This window comes from Exophiala aquamarina (assembly GCF_000709125.1).
Source record: "Exophiala aquamarina CBS 119918 chromosome Unknown aczIA-supercont1.3, whole genome shotgun sequence".
NCBI lineage: Eukaryota > Fungi > Ascomycota > Eurotiomycetes > Chaetothyriales > Herpotrichiellaceae > Exophiala > Exophiala aquamarina.
The window spans coordinates 3,739,487-3,762,495 of NW_013550585.1; the positions used below are offsets into that span (position 1 = coordinate 3,739,487).

The following is a 23,009-nucleotide window of genomic DNA, read 5'->3' on the forward strand; positions in this document are numbered from 1 at the left end:
CTAGTCGGACTGTGCCTTATCTATAAGATTAGTCTTCACTTTTAGTTTTCGATACGTCACTCTTTCGCTAAATCGGATACGTGATAGGCCAATGAATTCAGCGTTCGGGGAATGAGATTTCCGGCGAATCTACGAGTAAATCAACAAAAGGCTGAACACACGGGCTAACCGATTGTGAATGCGAGGGTCGATGGTTATTTTCTCCTCTGCTATTTCATGTCCATGTACATACAAATTGAGCTATTCGAAGCGTGCCTTCGCCTTTGAGTACAATACGAGTTCACCATCTCCTGTTCATTTGTCTGTTTAAGCCTTTGCTGTCTTCTTGTCGTCACCACCTCCAGTGGTTGGCAAGCCCATAAAGATCTTGAACGAGTCATAAATCATCCATTGCAAACCAGTCAATGTTCCAATCATAACCTAAATCACCATGAATCAGCGTCTTCCTAGGCGCAAATTGGGTTGGAATCAAACTTACAATCCTGACGGGCAGACCGTTCCAGAGACCACTGAAGCCAATCTTGCCATAGATACGGCTCATAGCAGCACCGAACCCTTCACCAGCACCACGATCGGCGTTCAACTTGCTGACCATGACATCGGCGGGGTGCGACACAATGGCGCAGAGAATACCGGCGAGATAACCACCAACAAAGGCCACCCCGGTTTGTGCGCCTTTGTTGTAGTCTGACTTTTGTCCCGGAAGGTAGTTGTAAATCGCGGCAACAATGTTCTCGAAAGAGGCAAACTTCATCATGGTGTAGGGAATTTGACGGCCCCACAGAGGGTAGAGACCTTTGTACAACCTTTGAACGGTTAGTAAACCTTCACCGCCGTCCCAGTGGCATCTCCAGCTTACCCTGCGGTTCCTTCTTTGGCAGTGATGGACGAAATTCCTTGGAGAGTCCCAGTAAAGGTTGGGGGAATCGTGGTCTGCATTCTGACCTTGACAGCTTCGAATGGGCAGAGACCAACATCGGCAATGAATTCAGCCGAAGCCGAAGCAGTCAAGAAGAGGATGGTCTTATATTGAGCTGCATTCTCTTCACCCGCAAGTTGGGTGTAGAGATGTTTGAAGTATTCGTAGAAGCCGTATTTGCCAGCACCCTGGACGGAATAACCAACAAAGGTAGGGCCCCAACCGGTGAAGATGCCACGCAGTCCCTCTGCTTTTCCAATCTTTTTCCATGCCTCCCAATTGCCTTTGTAGAGGTTTGGGTCAACTTGACGACGACACTTGACCAAGTCAAGTGGAGTGACGGCGGTATGAGTTGCACCCTACTCGGTGTCAATATCATGAACAGCATCAGTAGACTCCTGCTCTTAACATACGCAAGCTAGAATACCCCCCACTGTACATGCTGCGTAGTACTTCGCTGAATATAGCTCGATGGCTCCAGCTTTGGCTTGAGCTTTCTGGCTAGCTTTGTTGTACTCTTTCTGAGCCGCCTCACTCAGCTCAACAGCTTTGTCTTTAGCAGTCTCGGCAGCACTCCACGCCGAGAAGATGGGTCTCTGCTTCGGATGCTCGACAGGCTTTGCAGCGGGCCTGTAAAACGGCGAGGTAGGGAGCAATGCCTGGTGCAGGGCCGTTGCGTCTGGGAAAAGCGCAACCATGGTGCTGCGGCAGAAAGAAAGGTGAGCTGCTTATCTCCGAAACAGAGGCGAGAGGGTAATTACATTTGATTCCTTATAATGCGAGGATGGCGCACTTGGCAAGAGTGAGCACAGGCAGTTCCGACGACAATGAGCGACGATTGAACTGATAATATGAGGTATCAGTAAGAGATGAAAGGAAGGTACCGCAAACACCTTGATGGATAGGTAGGACGATAGGTCAAGGGAGGTGATTGGGAGATACTATCGCCAACAAATGGTCAAAGCAAGACAAGAGCAAGGCAAGGCCATGCCATGCCATGCGGGTCTGCTGGATAGTAGTTCCCCTCTCATCTCGCCTCAGTGCACTGCTTCTATCGTCACTGCGGGTGCGGCTGTAGCGGCTTGGAGCGGGGGAAGGCCTGTTTCATTACGTCGTGGTGCTCTTCCACATGATGGAGGCAAGGTGGGGGGCTGGAGTTCAGGTAAGTTGACCAGTTCCCACGCTCAACGCCGCAAGAGCACTAGTATTAAGCCTCTGCTAGATGCCAGCAGCGCCTAAATACCTTCGTGCTGAATAGCAAACAAAGGCCCCGTAAGTAGCTTCACGCCTGGAGAATTGCTCTGGGCAGCAACTGTGGCCAAGAACGCCCAAGAAAGACATCCTAGGGTCTCCACTTCGCTCGAGTAGAGTTGGTTTTCGTTTTATAGAACTGCATGCACATGCGACTTCTATTTTATCTTCTTCGAACCCACGCTGGCATCACAAACAACATAATCCGCCAGCCAATCCAGTTTGCTTTACAAGGTTCACCAAGTATTTTACGAGGCCTGAATCCCCCTCGATGAACTCCTCGCTCGAACATGGCGTGCCGTTAGGCGCAACCATCATCCCTCAACATGATGGAATGCCTCCCTTAGATGACCAGCACGCCACAAAGCTGAATGAATGGGCGAACAAATATCGCGGTGCTACCGTCGCCGACTTGGACCTCCCTCCTGCCCTTTCGACCTCACCAGCAACCTCGCTCTCTTCTGCTCTCCTGTCAGCCTCCTCACACGACTATTCGCACTTAACCGTTGTCTCGGACAATACCCGTTCCCTCCTTGGTTATCTGTCCGTCTCTCATTTGAAAAACCTCTTTGAGACAAAACAACTTGATCCTTCAGACCCGGTCTCCAAGGCCATGGTCAAGTTCCAACGCGGCGGCGGCAAGAAATATCAAATCATCACCATGGAAACTGAATTGTGGGAGTTGGAAGGTTTCTTTGAGAATGTTGGTCCGTTTGCGACCGGCGCCAATCAAGACTTTGCTGTAGTTACTGACGGTGGCCGCAAATTTGTTCTCGGGGTTGTGACGAGGGGCGATCTGGCCGAGTTCGTCAAGAGAAGACCAGCGTGAGATAATCACATGTCTGATGATACTGCCTCACATCACGACTCACCGCAACTCCAAACGAGTGCCACGCGATAATCAGACTATGAAAAGAGCTTTGCCACGGGCTCCAGAGCTACGTGTGCCCGTATCGATAATGTTGATTTCATCTCCATTGAGACAATCCAATAGTCCAAAGGAGCGGGTGAACGAGGTGAACAGAACCTTCAGGGTCTTCTCCGACTGCTTCAACTGCCTTCGGAAAACATTCACCAATTCGCTGATCCGCTCTTCTCGTCCCCTTTCGAATTCCTCGAGGCCGTCAACGATGCACAGTGCCAGCGGTGGAAGGATTTCCAAAGACTTGCCAAAAAGCTCAAGAGCCTTTCCCCAGCTCGTGGCGTCAAGCCCCTGAAAATCTGTGTCTGGGTCGATATGTCTTTGGTTCTGGAGCGTCGGGGCTTGGGTGAGAATCTGGTAGGTCATTGAGTAAACTAGACCCACGAGAGGATCAGCTTCCATCAAAGGTTGCTCTAGAGATTGTACTGCATTCTGCCTGCAGAAGAAAGAGAACACCGGAGCTTTCAAGGAGTCTGCTGAGAGTACGATCCGATATGCCACCAATGATATTTCGGGGATATGATTTGTCGAAGAAGGATATTCGAGATAAAGTAAGCTGGACTTTGGGGATTCTAGCCACAACCCAACCGCCACAGACACTCTTTCGTGCGTTGTCATGGAGAGAACATCTTCAAGCTCATTTAGAATCCTGGCTCCCTTCGTGACATAGATGAGTAACTTCTCCATCTGATCCTGTAGTTGGTTGAGCGTTGCTGGGCTTTCAAGATAATTCGATTGGCCTTGTATTAAGCTGTTTCCATTGCCGGATTCCTGGAGAAGCCTTTGTCTTGTGTAAACCAACTTCTTTGTGGCGTCACTGCTTGCGTTATCAAACGCAATCTTCCGAAGGTTCTCCCGCAAAAATCCCCAGCCCGTCTCTGCCACCTTACGATAGGAAGCCTCTGTTGTTTGCATCTGAGAACCCACGGCTGCCAAGATCTGCCTTCTTGTTTCTTCATGCTGTAACCTGCTCTGTTCTTCGAGACGCTGAATGTGTGCCGCGAACTGCTCTGACATGGATTGTGCAATTCTCCTTAGTGCTCCATTTAATCCGGCTCTTTCGTCAAGCAATTCCTGCCTCAGATCCTCGACTGAAAGTCGGGTGTATCTGCTCTCCGCGGCCGCGGCGAGTTTTGCCGTCCGTCCCACCACCGCAGACATGCGCTGCACATTCTGTAGACCGCTGGCAAATTGCTTGTGGAAGCCCTCGTGTAGACTGTTGAAGAACTTTTCTCTACTCTTTGAAGTATACCATATTGCGACATCCCCTAGGAGTAAGAAAATCGCGGTGTAGAATTTGGCCACTGATTTCTGGACAATCTCGCCTGGGAAGAGCTTCGACTCGCTCTCAACGATAGTGGCCGCCTCATTGACAACTTCCATGACATTTGCCAATTCTTCAACTGTATCGGTGTGCTGGACGGAAGCCTGAAGGAGGTCAACACCGAGCAAAAGCACTCCACCCCGGTCATGGTATTGACTCACATTCACCAAGACCGAAGACGCCCAGCAAACAAGTGCCGTATACTGATTGCCCTGAGGAATGAAGCTAAACAGGTTGGCATGTGTCTTGAACTTGCCCATAAATTTATGGAAGGTCGCCTGTACCTTGCCTGGTTGAAATAAGAATCATTACACATTTCACAGGCAATCAGAATCTACTTGCCTCCCCCCAGTCGCTTCTTACTCTCCCATTTTAACTTAGCGCCTTCAACAGCTGATTGGAAATCAGTGAACGTCCAGATCTTGTTGGGATCGCTGGGGGACAATTGCTGGAGGGCGTGGGCCAGCTGCTGACTTTCATTCCCAAGGAACTGAAATTCAAGACTGCAAATATAATGGTGTTGAGCCGCAAACTCTTGATGAATCGGTCCGTGCCGATGAGCAAGCGAAGCTCACTTACCTCGCAATGTCATAGCCCGAAAAGTAGGCCTGAAGCTGGAGCTTTTCCTGTTCTCGCCGTCGGTGTTCATTGTCAGTGATCGCTGACAACAGCACCGTTGGGTCGGGTGTTGCACTGTTGTGTGTAACGAAATTTTGCAAAACATTTCCAGACCCGAGTGTCGAATCGGCGGTCTGGTCTGATGTCATGTTGGGCTTCCTGTTGATCAACGGCAACCGGGATTTGTGAAGTTCAGGCGACAGCTATCTATCAGCCTGTTGGCCTGAGATGAGCATCTTGAATGCAGGCCGTCGATAGATATGTAACATACTAACATAGGGCTCACGTATGGGTTACAAGCGGGAAGTTGGACCCGCTATCTGCTTTCATTTCCCCCTTCAGCCCCCACGGCCTTGAAGTCGAGGTGGGAATCCCATCCAAGGTGTGACGAATACCTGCATCATGGACCAGTTGGGTAACACTGTGATGGGGCTGAAGGCGAGAAGCTGCCGAGTCTAACCCGTGTTTCGCAGGCTGCATGTACTACGTACTAGTTACTCGTACAGAGCCTAAAGCTTCAAGTCCTCCTCATGGGTCTACTGCTCAGTGGATGGAGCCTTGGTCAGGCGACCCCTTCAACTAACAACCTCCCTTCTATGCCTTCTAAGAAAGAGACAGCTACCACCCAGCCTTCCGCCATATTTTCTTTCCCTTTCATTCACCCTGTCCACTGCAATGGATAGTAAGGCTTCTACTTGAGGTCACCAGGTATTCAATCAATACCGTTACTCTTCAACCGCCAGAATCAACGGTACAGGCCTACGCAAGCAGAAAGAAACATTCTCTCCACCCACCTCACCTAGACTAGCCACCGCTAGTGAACGGTTAACGCTGTGTATATACCATCATGACAACATCAGTGGCAGTCGAGCCTGACGGCATGCCGCTGTCTCAGGGGCCGTCCCTAGATCAATCAATCCAGGATGTTACTGAGGAGCCCGCTGCTATGCTAGGCAGTTCAGACGCAGACCCGCGGGAATCTAAAGCACGAACACGGCCAGATCGTGCCTCACGCAACAAGAAACTTAAGCAGCAACAATTCCAACGAGCGCTGACATCGATGCTGGAGAGCTTTCAGAGCATCTTTGAAGATTCTGATGCTGATATCTCAGACCTTGACGACCGCGGCCCACGAGCTCCTCAAGCGGTTGTGGAGGAAGCTTATTCAACCCCTCTAAGTTACGATAGCAGCGAAAGTTTATCTCCATCAAGAGGTCGAGCAAGAAGTTCGGACTATCGTCAAGGATCTGCAGGTGGCAGATCTCCGGGTGCACGTGAGACAGATGATCGGACCCAAAACGGGCGGCTATCCAGAAGACCTACCGTCCTCGAAGAGGTCGAGCCAGGACCCATCAGTTTTGAGACTGAGCTCTATGAGTACAGCCGATCACGAGACAACGAGTACGATGAGCCTATGATTGTTGGTGTTACAACAACTCCGGCCCCTCACAAGATCTCGAAAGTGGGCGCCCACGCTGGATCCGCAGGAACCAATGGCCAGGACCACATTTTCAAAGTTGTCTCTATGTATTCCGTCCCAAGACAGGAGAAAGATCGAGACGCGAAGTTACACCGGTCGAGACGAAGGAATAGCTATTATGATGATGCGACGGATCCAGAACTCGTGGAAAGGTCTACATATCGACGCGGACGGCCAGTGCGACCAATCTCAGTTACTGCAAGTGTGGGAAGCTATCTGGTGATTTATTCCGAAGTGGTTATGCGTGCGATTCGACGCTGCGTCAAGGTGTACCCGGGCATATCTAGAGCTTTTGAATTCATGTGTATCCCAGCGCCTTATACCCTGATTGTCCACTATCGGGATGAATTACAAGCGTACAGTGATGGAATCCCTGATGAGCTGGATATGACCCAAGGTGAACTGCCTTCGCCTACAACTGAACGGAATGATGACAAGAAGGAATCGCAGCGACCAAGCATTGACTTGCCGCCTAAGCAACACATCCCCTTGTTACTAAACTATGTCTTCTCGCCGGAATTCACCGCTACATACGAGCATGAGATGTCACTGAGGAAAAAACCTGTACCTACTTGCACATATGCCCTAGCATGGATGCTATTCCGACCAGGTTCCATGGTTTATGCTTCGAGTGGCAACAGCGTAGACGCCTATGTCGTTGATTGGTACGAATTGGAAGGTCTTTATAGCGGAGACTCCGAGCGCCGCAAAAGATCAAGAGGACTGGCCGAGCTTGTCAGACCACCTCAAGCTCTCCGAGGTGAGCTGCCTGAATACAGTTCGATCCCCAAATCACTAGTTGTCAAGCTCCATTATCTTGAATTCGATGGAACTCGGATTGGCCGACGCCAAAAAGTTGTGACTATTACGCCATTCGAAGGCGAACGGGAAATAAACTCTCTACCGGTTTACCCAATAGAGTATGCTCAAGATCCAAAGCTTCGAGAGACTTTGATCACTCGTGGGCAAAAATATTTCAGGCTTTGTGAGCGACATTACATGTCTTATTCTGGTGACACAGTCACAACTGCTAACACACCCTCACGCAGAGTAAGTTTCTTCCCCTTCATCATTCCGGCAGCGATCTTAACTCGCACCGATAGGTTAATGGCCGGGTCATGATCGATTCCACCACATACTACAATGATCCAGAATCCACGGGTGTCCTGCGCCTGAAGCTACCCAATGAGGATGGACTCATCGGGTCGGACAGTTCCAGTGTCAGTGACAGCAGTGGATCAGACACTCACTATCGTCAACGACGTCGAAGGCGAAGGTACGCACGTCGCATCAAAGAAGCGAAGAAATCCAAATTACAAGCGAAGGGAATGGCAGAGTATGACCTGGTTGAGCCAACCGAAGCCAGCTTGAAACCTGAGCATTTTATGTTGTTCCCTGTTCAAGTATGGGGATTTGTGCTAAGAGAGCGTCGCTGGTGTATGTCCTGAGGCTGGTCAAAATGAACATCTGCTGACAAGGATACTAGATCTGTTACACATAGACGGACTGAAGGAACCGAAATTTCAAGAAGACATCATCGGTGATCTCGTCCTCAAGGACGAAGCCCGGAACTTGATCGAAGCGCTGTCAAGCACTCACTCGACTGCTTCAGATGATACATCCACCAATGCTAAAGATAACGAAGGGTTCAATCACTGGAGCGCAGATATTGTACAGAACAAAGGAGAAGGTCGTATTTTCCTCCTGCATGGTAAACCTGGCGTTGGTGAGTCTTGAACGCGAAATAGTAGATGGCCAGCAGCTAACATTGATGTAGGCAAAACATCAACCGCGGAATGCGTTGCAGAGGCTAGCCAAGCACCGCTACTTGCGATCACCTGTGGTGATCTGGGGATAGAGCCCCCCGAAGTTGAACGAGCACTGATGAAGTGGTTCAAGTTGGCGACCTTATGGAAAGCAGTGTTACTTCTGGATGAGGCAGATGTCTACCTAGAATCGCGTATGAGCGGCGATCTCGCACGTAATAGCTTGGTCTCGATATTTCTTCGTGCATTGGAATATTACCAAGGTGTTCTGTTCCTGACAACAAACAGGGTTGGTACATTTGACGAGGCTATGCTCTCACGAATCCACGTCGTGCTTCATTACGCAGACTTTGAGGACGCTGAGAGGCAGAAGATCTGGACCACATCCTTCCGAAAACTTGGTGAAGAGCGGCCTGACGTTAAGGTCGGCCCGGGGGTGATGGACTATGCCCTAGAAAACCAGAGATTGCTCAACCTGAGGTGGAATGGCCGCGAGATCCGGAACGCATTCAATACCATCGTTGCATTAGCTGAGTTCGATGCAGAGAAGAAGCGTAGGGCAGGAGCATCCAAACCCCAGGTATCCCTTGAGAGGAGTCACTTGGTCCAGGTGGTGAAGATGAGCGAGGAGTTCAAGAAATATATGAAGAGCACGAGGGGATTAGATGAGTCTGCGCTCGCAAAGGCACTCAAGATCCGAGATGACTCGGTGATGCAGACGATCAAGAGTTTCTCATCAGGATAACAGTGCTGCCATGGGCGCTCATTAGTATGTCGTCGAATCAAACAGTCAATGCGACCGGCTGGACCTTTACCATTTCTGAGCCTGGACGCACCCGTGACTCCAGCTTGCATATCATATCGCTTCGGGGTCAACCCGCCATAATGAAGAAGTAGAAAGGATTATGCAATGGTCCGAGTCAAATGCGACGTGCTTTATAACCTGTTAGGTCGCCTATATCAATTACCTGTTCATGTAGTTCAGGGACCAAGGAAGTACCTGGGTACATTCGTCCATGTGGATTTCAATAAGTTGTGCCCCACCCGGCGTCCCAATTGCTCGGTAGCTCACCTCGAGAAATCTACTTATCCTGGACTCATTCAACTATGATAGTAGATACATACCGGCTACCTACATACTCACCCACCTAGGCAATTCTAGCATTTCTAGATCACTGTTGCTCGCAAGGGGCACAGTGTAATGCTAGTCCGCTGCCCCGATGCAGTTCGTGCTCCGGGGTCCCTAAATACCCGGGTAGTCTCAAGGCCTCCTACAAAGGCTACCATATCCAGGCAGATATGAGGAAGAGCCAGGATGATTTGTCGCTATATCCTGGTTGGGTGGAGTTCCCGCCCCAGGTTCGATCGTCACCCACTCAGTGCTTCATCGTGCTGCCTCACGACTTGGCCTCAGGCCAGATCTGCATGTAGGCAACAGCAGGCGCTTTCGCTTGCACCTGCCGCCACCTTGCTTTCCTTGTGAACTTCGTGTCCTGAGCTCAGACCTATTACTTGCCAGAGGATTATCCCAACCCCTTTCATTTCTTCCCTCGTTCGCACTAAGTCATAGCTGAGTGATATTCAACGGTGTCCACCACCCATGGGACGTGTCGAACCCTTTACGTTCGTCGAAGGCGTGAAAGACACGGCGAACAACGGTGGCTTCGATGACTATGTCGACATCCTCTCGGCGAAAGTCGCAGATGTTGACATCCAATTCAGCTCGCGTCTTCGAGCGCAATACCCTGAAATGATCGTGACCACAGTCCCTGGCGGCAATGTCAACCTGATTTACTTTGCCGACCTTGGTTATGCCCACTATGAAGCAGATACCGAGCACGATACTCTCAGTCGATGGAGAGGATTTGTCCCACCGGATGTGAAGCGTGGAGGGGAGGGTCACCTGGGGGAGATGATTAGCTATGCGAAATACAAGTATAAGTTTGGAGACGAGTTCTTTCTCCTTTATTATGTCAAGTTTAGCTATACGATCATCCAATACATTCTCAAGGAGCCGCGGGGTGACAGCGAAACCCCTAACACCCACTCTAGTGAGACCGACAAGTTGCTGAAGGCCGCGGGCGATGTCTTGTACAAGCAGGTGCCGGGAATCTTTGTTTATGACCGCATCTGGGCAAAGGACCTCACGCTCTTAAAGGAGGTACAGAAGATGACTTGGGATAAGGTCATCCTGGATGAGAAGATGAAAGAGAGCTTGGTCCAAGTCAGCCAGAAATTCTTTGACAGTAAGTGGGTAAGAAGGTCACGCGTTACCTCAGAGCTGACCCTGCGTAGGCAAAAACGTCTATGATAATCTCGGAGTGCCATGGAAACGAGGACTGCTCTTTCATGGCCCACCGGGTAATGGAAAGACGATAACTATCAAAGGTGAGTGAGAATTGGGACGCCCCTAAGGGTAGTGCTGAAGATTGGCAGCTCTGATGCGGACTCTCTCATTGCGAGACCCACCAATACCAACCCTCTATATCAAATCCGCTCCAGGCACTTACTACATCCATTCTGTATTCGACTTCGCTCGATACATGTCACCTTGCTTGTTAGTACTAGAGGATGTTGAAACCATTGTAACGCCATCAACGCGATCCTACTTCTTCAACGAGGTTGACGGGCTCGAGAACAACAATGGCATACTGACAGTAGCGTCGACCAACTTCCTGGACCAGCTCGACCCCGGCCTGAGCAAGCGGCCCAGCCGTTTCGACCGGAAATATCTGTTCCCTCTTCCCAACCTACACGAACGGGAGCTGTATGCCGGCTACTGGCGTGATAAATTGAAGAAGAACAATGTCAAAGTTTCCTTCCCGAAGATGCTGTGCGCTCCCATGGCCCGGATCACAGACGGATTTTCGTTTGCATACATGCAAGAGGCGTACGTGTCGTCCCTACTCGAAATAGCGCGGGGAGACGACATGCCCCGAGTCGTTGGGTTCCCTGATGTTGATGATGACAACGAGCACGAACATGACCCATTGGAACATCATATCCTCTGGCGCGTCTTCAAAGAGCAAGTCAAAATCCTCCGTGACAACATGGACGGCCAACATGAAGATAAACCCCCACTATTGCCACGTCCACCTCCGAATCAAGTCCCATACGAGGAGTCACCAACTATCATTCCTGTGGAAAGCTCAGTCCTCGATTTCCCTGGTGGTCGTGGTGGTCGTGGCGCTGGTTACCGAAATAACAACAGCAGCCACATACCCGCATCAATCTTCCTGGGAGGAAGGAACGATCTCGACAGAGACTTGCAAGCCCGACAGTTCCTCCAACGGTGGGAGAAATATCCACAACGCAACGAAGCTGCAACCGAGTATAGAGGCCTCAATTACGGGTTGACATGGATGACGCACTGAATTTCCCCCCCCCCGTTTTTGAAATTTATTGGTTTCCATCTCTCTTTCTCTCTTAGTGTGATTTAGCCAAGAATCTTGGGGCCGCGAACACAAGGACGAAAACCGAGCGCGATGCTACTCGTTGGCGTGGTGATCGCATGATATACATGATAAGATTGAGTGGTGAGCCTCAAAGATGAATGAGAGGGGGAGGGAGGGGGCCATAAAGGTTCACCCTCCCTCAGCACGGATAAAAGGTATAGGCTGGAAGGGCAAGGCAGGCGTTGAAAAGGAGGAGATAGCCGAACTTTGACCTCGAGCATCGGAGAGTGAGTGAAGTTTTCTGCCCATCATAAATGCTTCCCGTAGTCTGAATGGGACTCCTCTCAGAAGTCGGCAGGAAGTGGGATGTAATGGCCCCTATGATATCCTGGCCTTGATATCCTGGCATCTCGAGGCGTTGTGCGGTGGAATGCTATAAAGAAATTTGTATGGACATGCCGGTTAAGTCATATCTATCTATAGCTGTGTGCATATTGGGTGACTTAAGCCACAAGAAGTGAGGCATTTCAGCATGAATCTTATTAGTATAATTCCGTTTGACCTCGATGCGGTTCTGTTCTCGGAGGAACATAATTACAGAAGGACCAACCCGGACGCTTAAACTCCTCTTGCGCCACGCTAGATTTATATCTGAACAGGGAAACTTGCATATTGATAACAGGAATATTGACAATCAAAAAATGTCTGCCCAAATGTCAACGGCTGTACATACACTGCGAGTCATTATGCTGTTCTGTTAATCCTACTTTCTGAAGCAGGAAGCAAGCTTCATAGAGCTTGATACTGGATTAGGAATAGACGATCTCATTTCCGGGAGGCTGCGGTGAGGTATTCTGTGGGATTTAAGAAAGACTTTCAAAGTGGTGTTCAATCCACGCCCGCGTAGAGATCGACGACAATGTTGATTGCCCTGTTAGAGATTGGTATGGTTAGTAAACTTCACGTCGCTCGAACTTGTACGGCCGACACTATTGACATGGCTTCGAAGGGAAGAAATACTTACGCAACGAGAATTTCAGCAGCGATGAGGACAATAACTACAACAATCAGCATGTTGACTCCGGTTGGGAGAGAGCAAAATATTGCACACACCAATCCATTCCAGAACTTCGCCGTGTCTCCTGCTTCCCTGTTCTCGGAGCACAGCCAACAAATCTGGGTTGATAGGTCAGCAGCGAGATAATAAGGTGATCGGGGAGTAGATGTCTTACCAGCAATAACATCCAGCCTTTCCGTTAGAAGTCCGACTCGTTGCTCAATCTCCAGGTAACTCCGTACAGCAGCGTAGACAGGCTCAAGGTGAGGTTCGGCCCACATTAATTCGGGGCTGTCCAGTACGCTGCCTTGTAAATGGATATTGATTCTCAAGATGAAAAGTTCTCCAATCTGCATGTTCAGCTGCCGTCTGGTGAGATTGACACTTCCAGTCTGTGCTATCAGGGCTGGAAGAGGACTCGTGGTTTCGATTGTCTCGCCAACTAGGTCCTCGAACAAGCTGGTCTTCACACTCTGCGACAGTGCGTGGCTGATGGCAATCTTGATCATATGGTTTCGGGGTTCCCTCAGACTGATGAAATCGTTGTATATCCGTGCTTGATATTCTTTCGTATAATAGAAATTGAAGTTCTCAGCCTGCACACTCTCAGTGGGTAGGGGTGCTTCAATAAACTTGGCCATGTCATTCAAGAATCGTTGCTCCTGCTGTAAGGTCATGCCCCAAATGACAACTGTGCCGTAATCAAAGACGAATACCTCTGGAATATGTACCGTTGTTGAAAGCTCTGAATTGGTACGTTGATGCATTTCATCGCTTTCTGGGTGCCTTAAGTCAGTGGATGAGTGAGAGGCGGTAATGGCAAGTGCAGATTCCTCCGTAAGTGGATCTGGCGGGCCCAGTTCATCCTGTAAATCTATGAGGTCGTCTCTCCTATGTTTTTTATTGTCCTCGACCTCAACTGCGCTGTCTGAATATCTCCTTTCTGCTGGTCCTATCCTCGGGCTGGCCATAACCCTGGCCAGTCGTTCTTGAATTGGGCTTGTACTTCTTCCATCTGCCTTGTGCTTATCGTTTTTCTTGAGGAAGTCATAATCGTAGGGACTGTATATGCATTCATCAAACAGTTTGGGATTGGCGCCTCTCGTTCTTGCCCGAGATTTCAAGAACTTCATGATGCCCTCCAGACGGTAACCCTGGGCCGTACAATATGCAGTCACTCGGGGCAGTCGGTCCCTATCTGCCTTCCCAAGTCTAGCAGCATCTCTCCTCGCTGTTGGGTCTTTGATTCGAGTAAATTGGGAATAGACATCTCTACCACTCTCTTCGTCGGGATCTTCTTCGTCAAGCTCCGGATTGGGTAGGATCTTGAGCTTCTCAGTGGTTTTGGTTGTTCTCTGAGCGCCAGAACGAGGAGCGGGCGTAAAAGGTTGAGTTGTTGGAAGGGGAGCGCCATGGCTATTTCTTCGGCGCAACTTGGAATTCAGCGCACTGAGCATGGGCTGTTGTTCGCGAGATTGGCTAGCACCACCCAAAGCGGCAGAAGGGCTTTGCATAGGCCTGAGTGATCCCGATGATGTTGCCCCGGATTGGGTGCTGACTGAAGTTAGAGGGTTGAATGTTACGGTTCTTTGTTGACGCAGGCCAGGTCTTGATGGAGAATGATTGGGGGAGTTGTGCTGTGGAAGGAGCGGAGCAGACTCATTGATTGCGGCAGCCATGGCTTGAAGAGGGCTGCACCTCCAGATGGCAGTGAGCAAGTGAAGATGAAAGGATGCTATGCAGGAGCTGCAGATACCTCAGTTACGTCCTGGAGAAAGGTACCAGGAATGCGCCGTTGTAAGTTGGGAGTGTCGAGCCACTAGTAGCAACCTAGGACTTCCAAAATGGCAGCGGGAACTTGCATCATCGTTCGGTCGGTCGTCGTTGATTTCCAGCACGTGTTTTCCGGAGGTGCAGCACCGCCGGATGCCAAGCCAAGAGTTGCACGCAGTGGTTTGGAAAGTCCGCCGTAGTGCCAAGAACGACCATGATTTCGAGGTCGGTGGGTCCACGGCTTGTGAGCCTGGACTCGTAAAATTGTTAGGCAGTGGTCAACGCCAGCACGGGCATTTGTTACGACTACGGAGTAGCATCCGGCTATATGCACCACCCTGCAGAATAGCCCTTGCAGCCCAATATCTCGTTCTCTCTGCCTACATTTTGGAAAAGGTGACAAGTTCCTCTTCTCCCATTGCAACAGATACAAGCTCCAGTCAATCAATCCGTCACTTTCAGGCCGTACTACTCCGTATTGTGCCATGGAATAATTCCGGGAGCACGTGCTTCCGCTTCGTCACGCAAATGCGGTGACTATATCAAACTACCAGTGTTCCTGAAGTCTTCCGCTGGGTGAGGAACACTGGCATTACCTGATGGAAGAACAAGTCAGTATATCACTCACTCATCCTTCCTAACAAGCACTAAGTCTCATCCCAGATCGTCTCCGCGATTCAAATCGCTTATGACCCCGCCGCCGACCCAGCCCTCAAGCGGCAAGCCTTTGACTATGTCAATCAGTTGAAACAAGAACCCTCAGCGTGGCAACCCTGTCTTTCCCTTTCTATTCAATTACCACGTCAGCCTCCGGTCATTCGAATTTTCTCTTTAGAGACTGTCAACAATGCTTTGCAAGCCGGTTTGGTAGACGAACAAGGCTTGAAGTTAATTAAAGAGCAATTGCTCTCATACCTACAAAAATGCTACGGGCCTGCGAGTCACTCCCAAGATGAGACGCCCGACTCTGGGGTAATCGTCAACAAACTTGCTCAGACGATCACCAACCTATTTTCCGCCTCTTACGGATCGGGTTGGGAATCATGCTTTGATGATCTCTTGGCCCTTACAATATCACCCTCCGGCTCAAGAGACAACTATGCTGGGATAGTGTTTTATTTGACCGTTCTAAATTCTATTCACGATGAGATCGGAGATATATTGCTCTCGAGGTCACCTGCTGAGCAAGACCGAGCCAATACCTTGAAGGATTTAATCCGTGAACGAGATGTCCAAAAAATCGCTCAGTCCTGGCAAGCCATACTTGCTCAATGGAGAACCTCCAATGACGCCATTGCAGAACTCTGCTTGAAGGCTGTCGGTAAATGGATTAGTTGGGTCGACATCTCATTTGTTGTTAATCAACAGATGCTGGAACTCTTGTTCCAGCAATTAGAACGGGCTCAAAAGCTCGACCTCCGAGATGGAGAAGAAAAGGCTCGAGACGCGGCCATCGATGTCTTCACAGAGACTGTAGCCAAGAAGATGCCTGCCGCGGACAAGGTTAACATGATCGGCTTTCTGAATCTGGAGATTGTTGTCTCCCAACTCGTTGCATGCCCGCCTCTCAGTGACAGCCGAGCATCCAATTACGATGTAGATCTCGCCGAGACCGTTGCAAAGCTTGTCAACACCACGGTCCTGGATATTGCAAAAGTCCTAGAAACTGAGAACCAGAGTTCCCCAACTTGGACTAAAGCCGAGCAATTACTGGCCTCATTCCTGCCTCACCTACTTCGATTTTTCTCTGATATCTTCGACGAAGTATGTTCTACTGTCCTTACCGCCATGAATGATGTCTTGTCATTCCTTCGTCGGAGAGGGCAAGGAGAGGCAGCCTCCGCTCAACGTGCAGCCATGCTCCTGCCCATCCTGAAGGCAATCTTCTCAAAAATGCGATATGATGACACGGCAGACTGGGGCCAAGAGGAGGAGCAGACTGATGAGGCTGAATTTCAAGATCTGAGGAAGAGGCTTGCAAGTCTTCAATCTGTCATTTCTGGTGCTGACGAGCAGCTCTATATTGAAGCCATCTCTAACTTGGTGCATGAAACCTTCGAGAGACTTAGGACCGAAAGCATTCAATTGAACTGGAGAGATCTTGACCTAGCATTGCACGAAGTCTTCTTGATGGGCGAGCTGGCTGTAAAGGGAGGTGGGCTCTATCAAAAGAACAAGCCGAATTCTCCTGCTGCAGAAAAGCTCATAAGAATGATGCTTGAAATGGTTCAATCTAGTAAGTCTGTCCAATTGCGAGCTAGAGTGAATGCTAATAAAACACAGACACTGGTTCTTTCCCCCACCCAGCTATTCAGCTACAATATATGGAAATCTGCGTCAGATACAGTACTTTCTTTGAGAAAAACACTGAACACATTCACTCTGTGTTACAAAATTTTCTACAACTCGCACATCATCCAAGTCTAAAAGTCAAGGCTCGTGCATGGTATCTCACCCAACGCTTAATCCGACAATTACGAATGCAAATAGGAGGAGCCGCTGAAGCCGTGGTCCAGCGCTTGCAGGATTTGCTTGCCATTCGTGCAGAGCTACCCAGCGAATCTGATGGGGACGATATGTCTTCTGATGGCGACTCAGCAACTGACTCAACCTTCACTAGCCAACTGTACCTCTTCGAGGCAGTTGGCAGCATTTGTGGGGCGGGTGGTGTCCCATCTGATAAACAGGTTCAATATATCCAAGCCATAATGCAACCGCTTTTCACAGACATCGAGCGCAACCTCGAGCCAGCACGTTCGGGTGGCGAACTTGCAATCGTTCAAGTTCATCACGGCATTATGGCCCTCGGAACAATTGCTCGAGGATTCTCCGACTTCATACCTGGAGCAGGAGGACAAGGAGGCGGAACAGAGCCTTCCCTACAAGCTCGACAGGCATTTACCCAGGTTTCTGAGGTCACGCTTGTTGCCTTGTCAGCCTTGAAGACTTCTTTCCTCATCAGAACTGCGGCTCGTTTTGCTTTTTCTCGTCTGATTGGGCTTGTCGGTACACAGATGATGCGGCAGCTCTCGCAATGGGTTGATGGCTTACTTACCGAAACCTCTTCGCGCGACGAGATGGCTTTGTTCCTTCGGTTGCTTGACCAAGTTATCTTTGGTTTCAAACTGGACACACAAGCCTTCCTAGATACCTTATTTTCTGGCTTGATACAGCGTGTCTTCGCCGGGATCTCAACTGCCACTTCAGGAACCGATGATGAGATCGAATTAGCAGAACTCAAGAGAGAATACCTCAATTTTCTCCTCGTGATTTTAGGAAATGATCTCGGGGGAATACTCATCAGTAACACGAACCAGCCAATCTTCGAATCCGTGATCAGCTCTATCGAGCATCTTGCGCGTGATGTTGAAGATTTCCCAACTGCAAAGATGGCCTTCCTACTACTCGCAAAGATGTGCACGGTCTGGGGTGGACCTGATGTGGGATCTTCTCAGACGCAGATCGCCACAGATGTAACTAATCCTCAACCTGTACTGCCTGGTTTCGATCAATTCATGATCACTCGCTTCTCTCCCCTTTGCTGGGCCCTGCCTACAAACCCAGCATTTAATACCAAGGATGCACAAGCAAGGCAGGCACTCTCTGAAGCTGCTGGACTGCAAAAGACAATTTACCTTAAGACAGGCCAGCAGTATCTGACATGGTTGCAGGAGAACGAGCTGAGGACAATGGGGATGAACAACACGATGATCAGTGACTACCTCCAAAAGTTGGCAACCTTGGATTTGAAAAATTTCAAGACATTCTTTCCTAAGTTTATCGCACAAGGGGGCCAAATGTGAAGATGAAAAGCATGATATGGAGCGAGAGAAATGACCTGCATATGATACCAAAGACTTTCACATGATCTGTGCTTCACAAGAAACATTCCGTTAATGGGGTGAAATTACAAGTTGATTCCAATTAGACAAAATAAAGTTGTTCCCAAATTGCCCTTGAGAGGCCTATGCCGTTCATGATATTTGCAAAAACTGTTGGCAGTATTGTACAACCAACCTTAGATCGAGGCTTACTCTGCCAGGGAGTCGGAGATCCCGGATGTCTCCGTGAGCCCTTGTGGTCAGCGTGCCCACCATCTCAGCCTCGCCAAGACTTTATCGGGAAACCTTCCATCTGCACTCGCACATTCGGAATCAACTACGAACTTTTAGTTGCCGTTTTCCAACTCGCTGGACATTTTCGAATCAACAGCGTGTTTCCCGGGTCACTTTCAGTTAAGATGGCCAGTGAGTAGATGCGATCGTCTATGGAGATGTCGTGCGCTGATCCCGAACAGAATCAAAGAACTCGTCTCAGCACAATCAGTCCAAGAAGGCTCACAGAAACGGGTACCAGATCCTCCCTCGTTGCGCACGACGTTCTCGAACGATAGACGACTAATATTGATTTACTTTGTAGCATCAAGAAGCCAAAGACTCACAGATACCCATCTCTCAAGGGCACCGATCCCAAATTCCGAAGAAACCACAGACACGCGTTGCATGGAACCATGAAGGCGCTTAAGGAGGTGAAGGAGGGAAAGAGAGATGCGGCATAGACGAGTCAATTATGAATACATCCGACTAGGGATTCAGCTTGCGACAGCTCAATTCCATGGGGTTGTCACTAGGCTCAGGCGAGTGTCAATTCGAGCGCCGCAAATACCAGCAAAGGACCGCGATGGCCTGGAATTCTCCCCACTAGCAGTCGACAGGACGACAGACAGAAGGGATCGATAACCCAAATCGAAGAAAGCGTTGATTACAATGACAGATCCCGTGCAGTGTTCCGATTGTTTATGAACCCGCAAGACCTCTTCATTCAAAACTCCTTCATTTCCCCCCTGATAATTTATTTTCATGGCATTAGTGTGTACAGCGTCGTGCCTACCATCTCCAATGCACGACGTCTGAAGGAAACTTTTCATCGTGCCTATATCAATTTCTTGATCTTCCAATTACCAAACACTTACCTTCTGCCATAGTGGAGGCTGGTGCATGGACGGGAGGTCACATCTCCTAGGCCCCAAACAACCTTGCCCTCTCCAGTCCCCAAGCAGCACGCATGCGCAGACACCAGGGAAATGCATTGATACCCTGCATAACAGTGTCAAGCATCGTGATGCTATTGAGAGCTCCAAGCCCACGCGCTAAATCTTAGGTACGAGTCAAACTTAGAGTTGAGTTGGAGCGAGAAATACAAAGTCTCTAGATTAGGTAGGAACGGGTGAATCGCGAGCCTCTTGATGGACTACCGAATACGCTCTACCTATTCAAAATGCGAAGGATTGTTTCTGTGCCATGTGCAATCATGGTCTGACCTTTAAACTGTTGCAGCCACCAAGAATCGCTTGGCCAGAAACGGCAGTCGCTCTGCTTCCCGATGCAATGTGCAGCTCAAGGCATCATCTCCGTTGTGGCTTTCTTTTGTCCATGGCTTCATGACTATCATGACGGTCTTTAGGGAATTCCGTCGTTAAACAAAAGTAAGGATCGATTCCATGGTCCCCAGATTTGTCCGAGAAGCCCGTTCTGCTCGCGTGGAAGAAAGAGGATCTCCATGTCCCCTCAGCGTCCTCAACCGCAGCCCTGATCGTTTGCGCTAGTTTACGAGGTCATATTATACGATATCAAGACAAACACATGCCGGCCTCCTCCACGTACTTCCAAGTTCGGTGACCTCATCTGACCTTTGTGCACTGTTGAGACTTTGACAACGGGCGACCCAGATTTTCGTGCAGCCCAGAGAGAGAGAGAGAGAGAGAGAGAGAGAGAGAGAGAGAGAGAGAGAGAGAGAGAGAGAGAGAGAGAGAGAGAGAGAGAGAGAGAGATTGAGATTGAGATTGAAGATCCTGCAGTCTCTATTTCCAAATGTCAAGAATGCAACACGAGATTCTTCTTCACGTAGAGAGCAGCTGAGGTACTGGTGTTCGCCAAAGACGAGTACAGGATACCAGCCTGCACCCAGATGTTACCATCGCTTAGCCCCCATAATGCTGTTTCAAGAGAAGCCGTGGCTGGGTGAGCGAGTAACTGAGGAATGGTCGACACTGCCCAGTCCTGTTCGGTCCAGACTTACGAATAGGTCTAACTCCACACAACCCTCCAGAGCACGGAGCACTGCCTATGCAAGCCATAGCACGAAGTCTACCCGCCTAAGCCTCAAAAAACCGTGACCCAAGTATGGCTCTGGGTAGCTTTGCTGTTGGCAATACGAGGTCCCTCATGCAGAAGAACTACCAAGTACTTTGCGACGGTGAGGAATGCGCTTCAGTTTGCTAAGAACTTGTTGGGCTGCCGATCTGAAACGATTCGTGTTCTTCTGGGTTGTCGACCAACACATCCAATAATCGGCCACCTCAATCCACATGTTTCTGGAATGGCAGCAATGGCGAGGTATGAGACGTGGCGGGCATCAATGCGCATCCGCGGGAACTCAAGCATTTTGACGAACACACCGAGGACGAGGCTAGGCGTTCCTGCGCTAGGGGATTATGCCGCCTTTGGTTTAGCAGACGCCGGGGGTTGGATTTCCAGGCGTCAATCGCTTGGGGATGAAATTTCGGGGCGTCGCTTGACTTGGGAAAATTCAGACGAATTCCTATGCCCGTCGATTCATGTCCCTGTCAGAGCTTACTTCGACATCTCGAAATCCACTCCCCATGCCTAGTGCTTGGTGTTCGTCCGAAGTTCGAACAGCAAGTGCCAAATACCCGTACATCCAGCCTTGAACGACCCAGAAAATCTGGGGTCTGACAATCTCAGTCAACGGGAGAGTCAACACCAAGACAGATCGCCGAAAGCCAAAGACATCCAGCAGAGAGGAGCGTGTTCACCACTAGAATTGTAAGAGTTTGGCTGCTTAGTGGCTTTCCCTTCTATTCCTGGCTGTATTCCGTACTGTAATGTTTCTCAAGCAGAGTCTGGTCTACACATCACCAATTTCAACCACTGTTTGTCATGACGCTGTCAGCATCCCACCATGTGGCATGTCTGCCCTACCAGTGCCCAAATCTGACATGGGTGACCTTCAGGACACCAAGACGCTAGAAGTTCGCCAACATGGTTGTTGATGTCAACTTTGAAAGAACCTGGACCATGTCTGGTGATTTCCTGAGCAGTGGCCCGATCGAAGCCTTTTCGAACCCGGTCTGTCGTGAGTCGTGACTCGTTTCGAGTCGACAACACTGCCACCACCCTTTATCATGACACTCTTGACAGAGTTTGGACTTGGTCTGGGTGGGTATAGGGTTTCGACGGTTTCGACCGGTGACCTACATTGGGGCGATGATGGATTCAAACGGTGAGCCTTGCCCCATGATCACGAGATGCCCAACCTGAAGAGTACGAAGTACTCGTATGTACTCGTCGGAATGAAAGCCAAGCCAGAGTGGATAGGTTCTCTGTCATGGGGACGGATTAACTACAGTACGAACAAGTCCTCCGTACTACTCGTACTGCACTGGATCATCCACACCCAAGCTTGGGACGCTTGCGAAGTGTCCGATGATTCTGCTCCGAGCTTTGTCCCTCGGCCTCCTCAGAGCGGAATGGGCCGCCTGACAGGCACTTTATTTTTCAGTTCTGGGTGTTAAAGTGGCCCAGGCACAGGAAATGATCTACTGAGAAAGGCCCCAATTTTATGTTCCAGTCGGGCAGTAGTAGCCGGAGTTCCTCCAATTGCTCCTTTTCGCCTTCACACCAACGGTCTGACGTCTCAGTTGATGGTCCCATTGACAACTCCATTCACTACCACTAGTCTGAGAACTTGGTCGAGAGTGCACGTCGCACAACCTCTCGGTACCCAGCAAGGTAGAAGTGCCCGAGTCTACCTATGCCCTGCCGCTCATCATTGTCGGCCCAAAGCATAAATCCATTTCAAGTATATATGTACTCCGTACAGTATCCGCATAAGTAATTGCCGTTGAATTTGCCCGTGTTTTATGGCAGGGGTGATCGAAGATGGACAGGATTGGCCCCTCTATACCATCGCTGGCACATGGGCCTCCCAACCTCCCTTCCCGCAAAATGCAACGTCAGCTCTTCTTGACTATTATCACTCAAACGAGTTGATCGCTATCCAGTGAACACATAACGCTCGGCCCAAGTGCCGAGTACAATAATGGAGGTGTAACTGTGATGCCGGCCATTTTCCAGATGAAACGCAATGCTCCCTTGGCCATTCGTCATTCTCATCTACTGTAGTTACGGAGTACCGATCTCTCTTCGGCATTGCAGATGGCGAAGTGTTTCAGATGTAGTCCGTGCAAATCTTCGATCTTCCTGTTTCAGATGCAGGCCCCTTTTGGTGAGCTACCAGTAAAGCGGCGCAACACGCGGACGTGCTCCTGCACTATCTATGCGTCACAAGAGGAAGAAAGTCAGGGTTTAGAATTCGAGGAGTCTTCAGAATCTAAAGGTCAATCCTAAACTCAGTCCACAGCTTTGTGCTGAGACAAGTGCCTTGCGCAGGACGGAACACATATTCTGTTATGATTGCAATGC

At 49.7% G+C, this 23,009-nt stretch overlaps 8 protein-coding genes across 8 annotated transcripts; 5 read left to right on the top strand and 3 right to left on the bottom strand.

Annotated features, from left to right (window-relative positions):
- Positions 1–306: 306 nt before the first annotated feature.
- On the bottom strand, positions 307–1,617 carry A1O9_04912 (uncharacterized protein; the record flags this gene model as incomplete). The annotated part of the gene is made up of 4 exons (XM_013407198.1): positions 307–420; positions 479–806; positions 860–1,278; positions 1,333–1,617. 4 exons carry the CDS (start codon positions 1,615–1,617, stop codon positions 307–309), a joined length of 1,146 nt encoding a protein of 381 aa, XP_013262652.1.
- Positions 1,618–2,504: 887 nt separating this feature from the next.
- Positions 2,505–2,999, top strand: A1O9_04913 (uncharacterized protein; the record flags this gene model as incomplete). The annotated part of the gene is made up of 1 exon (XM_013407199.1): positions 2,505–2,999. The coding sequence occupies one exon, from the start codon at positions 2,505–2,507 to the stop codon at positions 2,997–2,999; it is 495 nt and encodes a 164-aa protein (XP_013262653.1).
- Positions 3,000–3,071: 72 nt separating this feature from the next.
- A1O9_04914 (uncharacterized protein) lies at positions 3,072–5,183 on the bottom strand (the record flags this gene model as incomplete). The annotated part of the gene is made up of 4 exons (XM_013407200.1): positions 3,072–4,520; positions 4,578–4,705; positions 4,780–4,919; positions 4,996–5,183. 4 exons carry the CDS (start codon positions 5,181–5,183, stop codon positions 3,072–3,074), a joined length of 1,905 nt encoding a protein of 634 aa, XP_013262654.1.
- Positions 5,184–5,881: 698 nt separating this feature from the next.
- A1O9_04915 (uncharacterized protein) lies at positions 5,882–9,025 on the top strand (the record flags this gene model as incomplete). Its single annotated transcript, XM_013407201.1, has 4 exons — positions 5,882–7,564; positions 7,618–7,951; positions 8,001–8,240; positions 8,292–9,025. The coding sequence occupies 4 exons, from the start codon at positions 5,882–5,884 to the stop codon at positions 9,023–9,025; spliced, it is 2,991 nt and encodes a 996-aa protein (XP_013262655.1).
- An 855-nt stretch (positions 9,026–9,880) lies between these two features.
- On the top strand, positions 9,881–11,654 carry A1O9_04916 (uncharacterized protein; the record flags this gene model as incomplete). Its single annotated transcript, XM_013407202.1, has 3 exons — positions 9,881–10,526; positions 10,576–10,668; positions 10,717–11,654. The coding sequence occupies 3 exons, from the start codon at positions 9,881–9,883 to the stop codon at positions 11,652–11,654; spliced, it is 1,677 nt and encodes a 558-aa protein (XP_013262656.1).
- Positions 11,655–12,563: 909 nt separating this feature from the next.
- A1O9_04917 (uncharacterized protein) lies at positions 12,564–14,411 on the bottom strand (the record flags this gene model as incomplete). The annotated part of the gene is made up of 4 exons (XM_013407203.1): positions 12,564–12,606; positions 12,700–12,733; positions 12,789–12,851; positions 12,908–14,411. 4 exons carry the CDS (start codon positions 14,409–14,411, stop codon positions 12,564–12,566), a joined length of 1,644 nt encoding a protein of 547 aa, XP_013262657.1.
- Positions 14,412–15,104: 693 nt separating this feature from the next.
- A1O9_04918 (uncharacterized protein) lies at positions 15,105–18,308 on the top strand (the record flags this gene model as incomplete). Its single annotated transcript, XM_013407204.1, has 3 exons — positions 15,105–15,116; positions 15,169–16,741; positions 16,789–18,308. The coding sequence occupies 3 exons, from the start codon at positions 15,105–15,107 to the stop codon at positions 18,306–18,308; spliced, it is 3,105 nt and encodes a 1,034-aa protein (XP_013262658.1).
- A 487-nt stretch (positions 18,309–18,795) lies between these two features.
- A1O9_04919 (uncharacterized protein) lies at positions 18,796–19,063 on the top strand (the record flags this gene model as incomplete). The annotated part of the gene is made up of 1 exon (XM_013407205.1): positions 18,796–19,063. A coding segment is annotated over one exon (224 nt), but the record flags the coding sequence as incomplete, so codon positions are not given.
- Between the last annotated feature and the right edge of the window lie 3,946 nt (positions 19,064–23,009).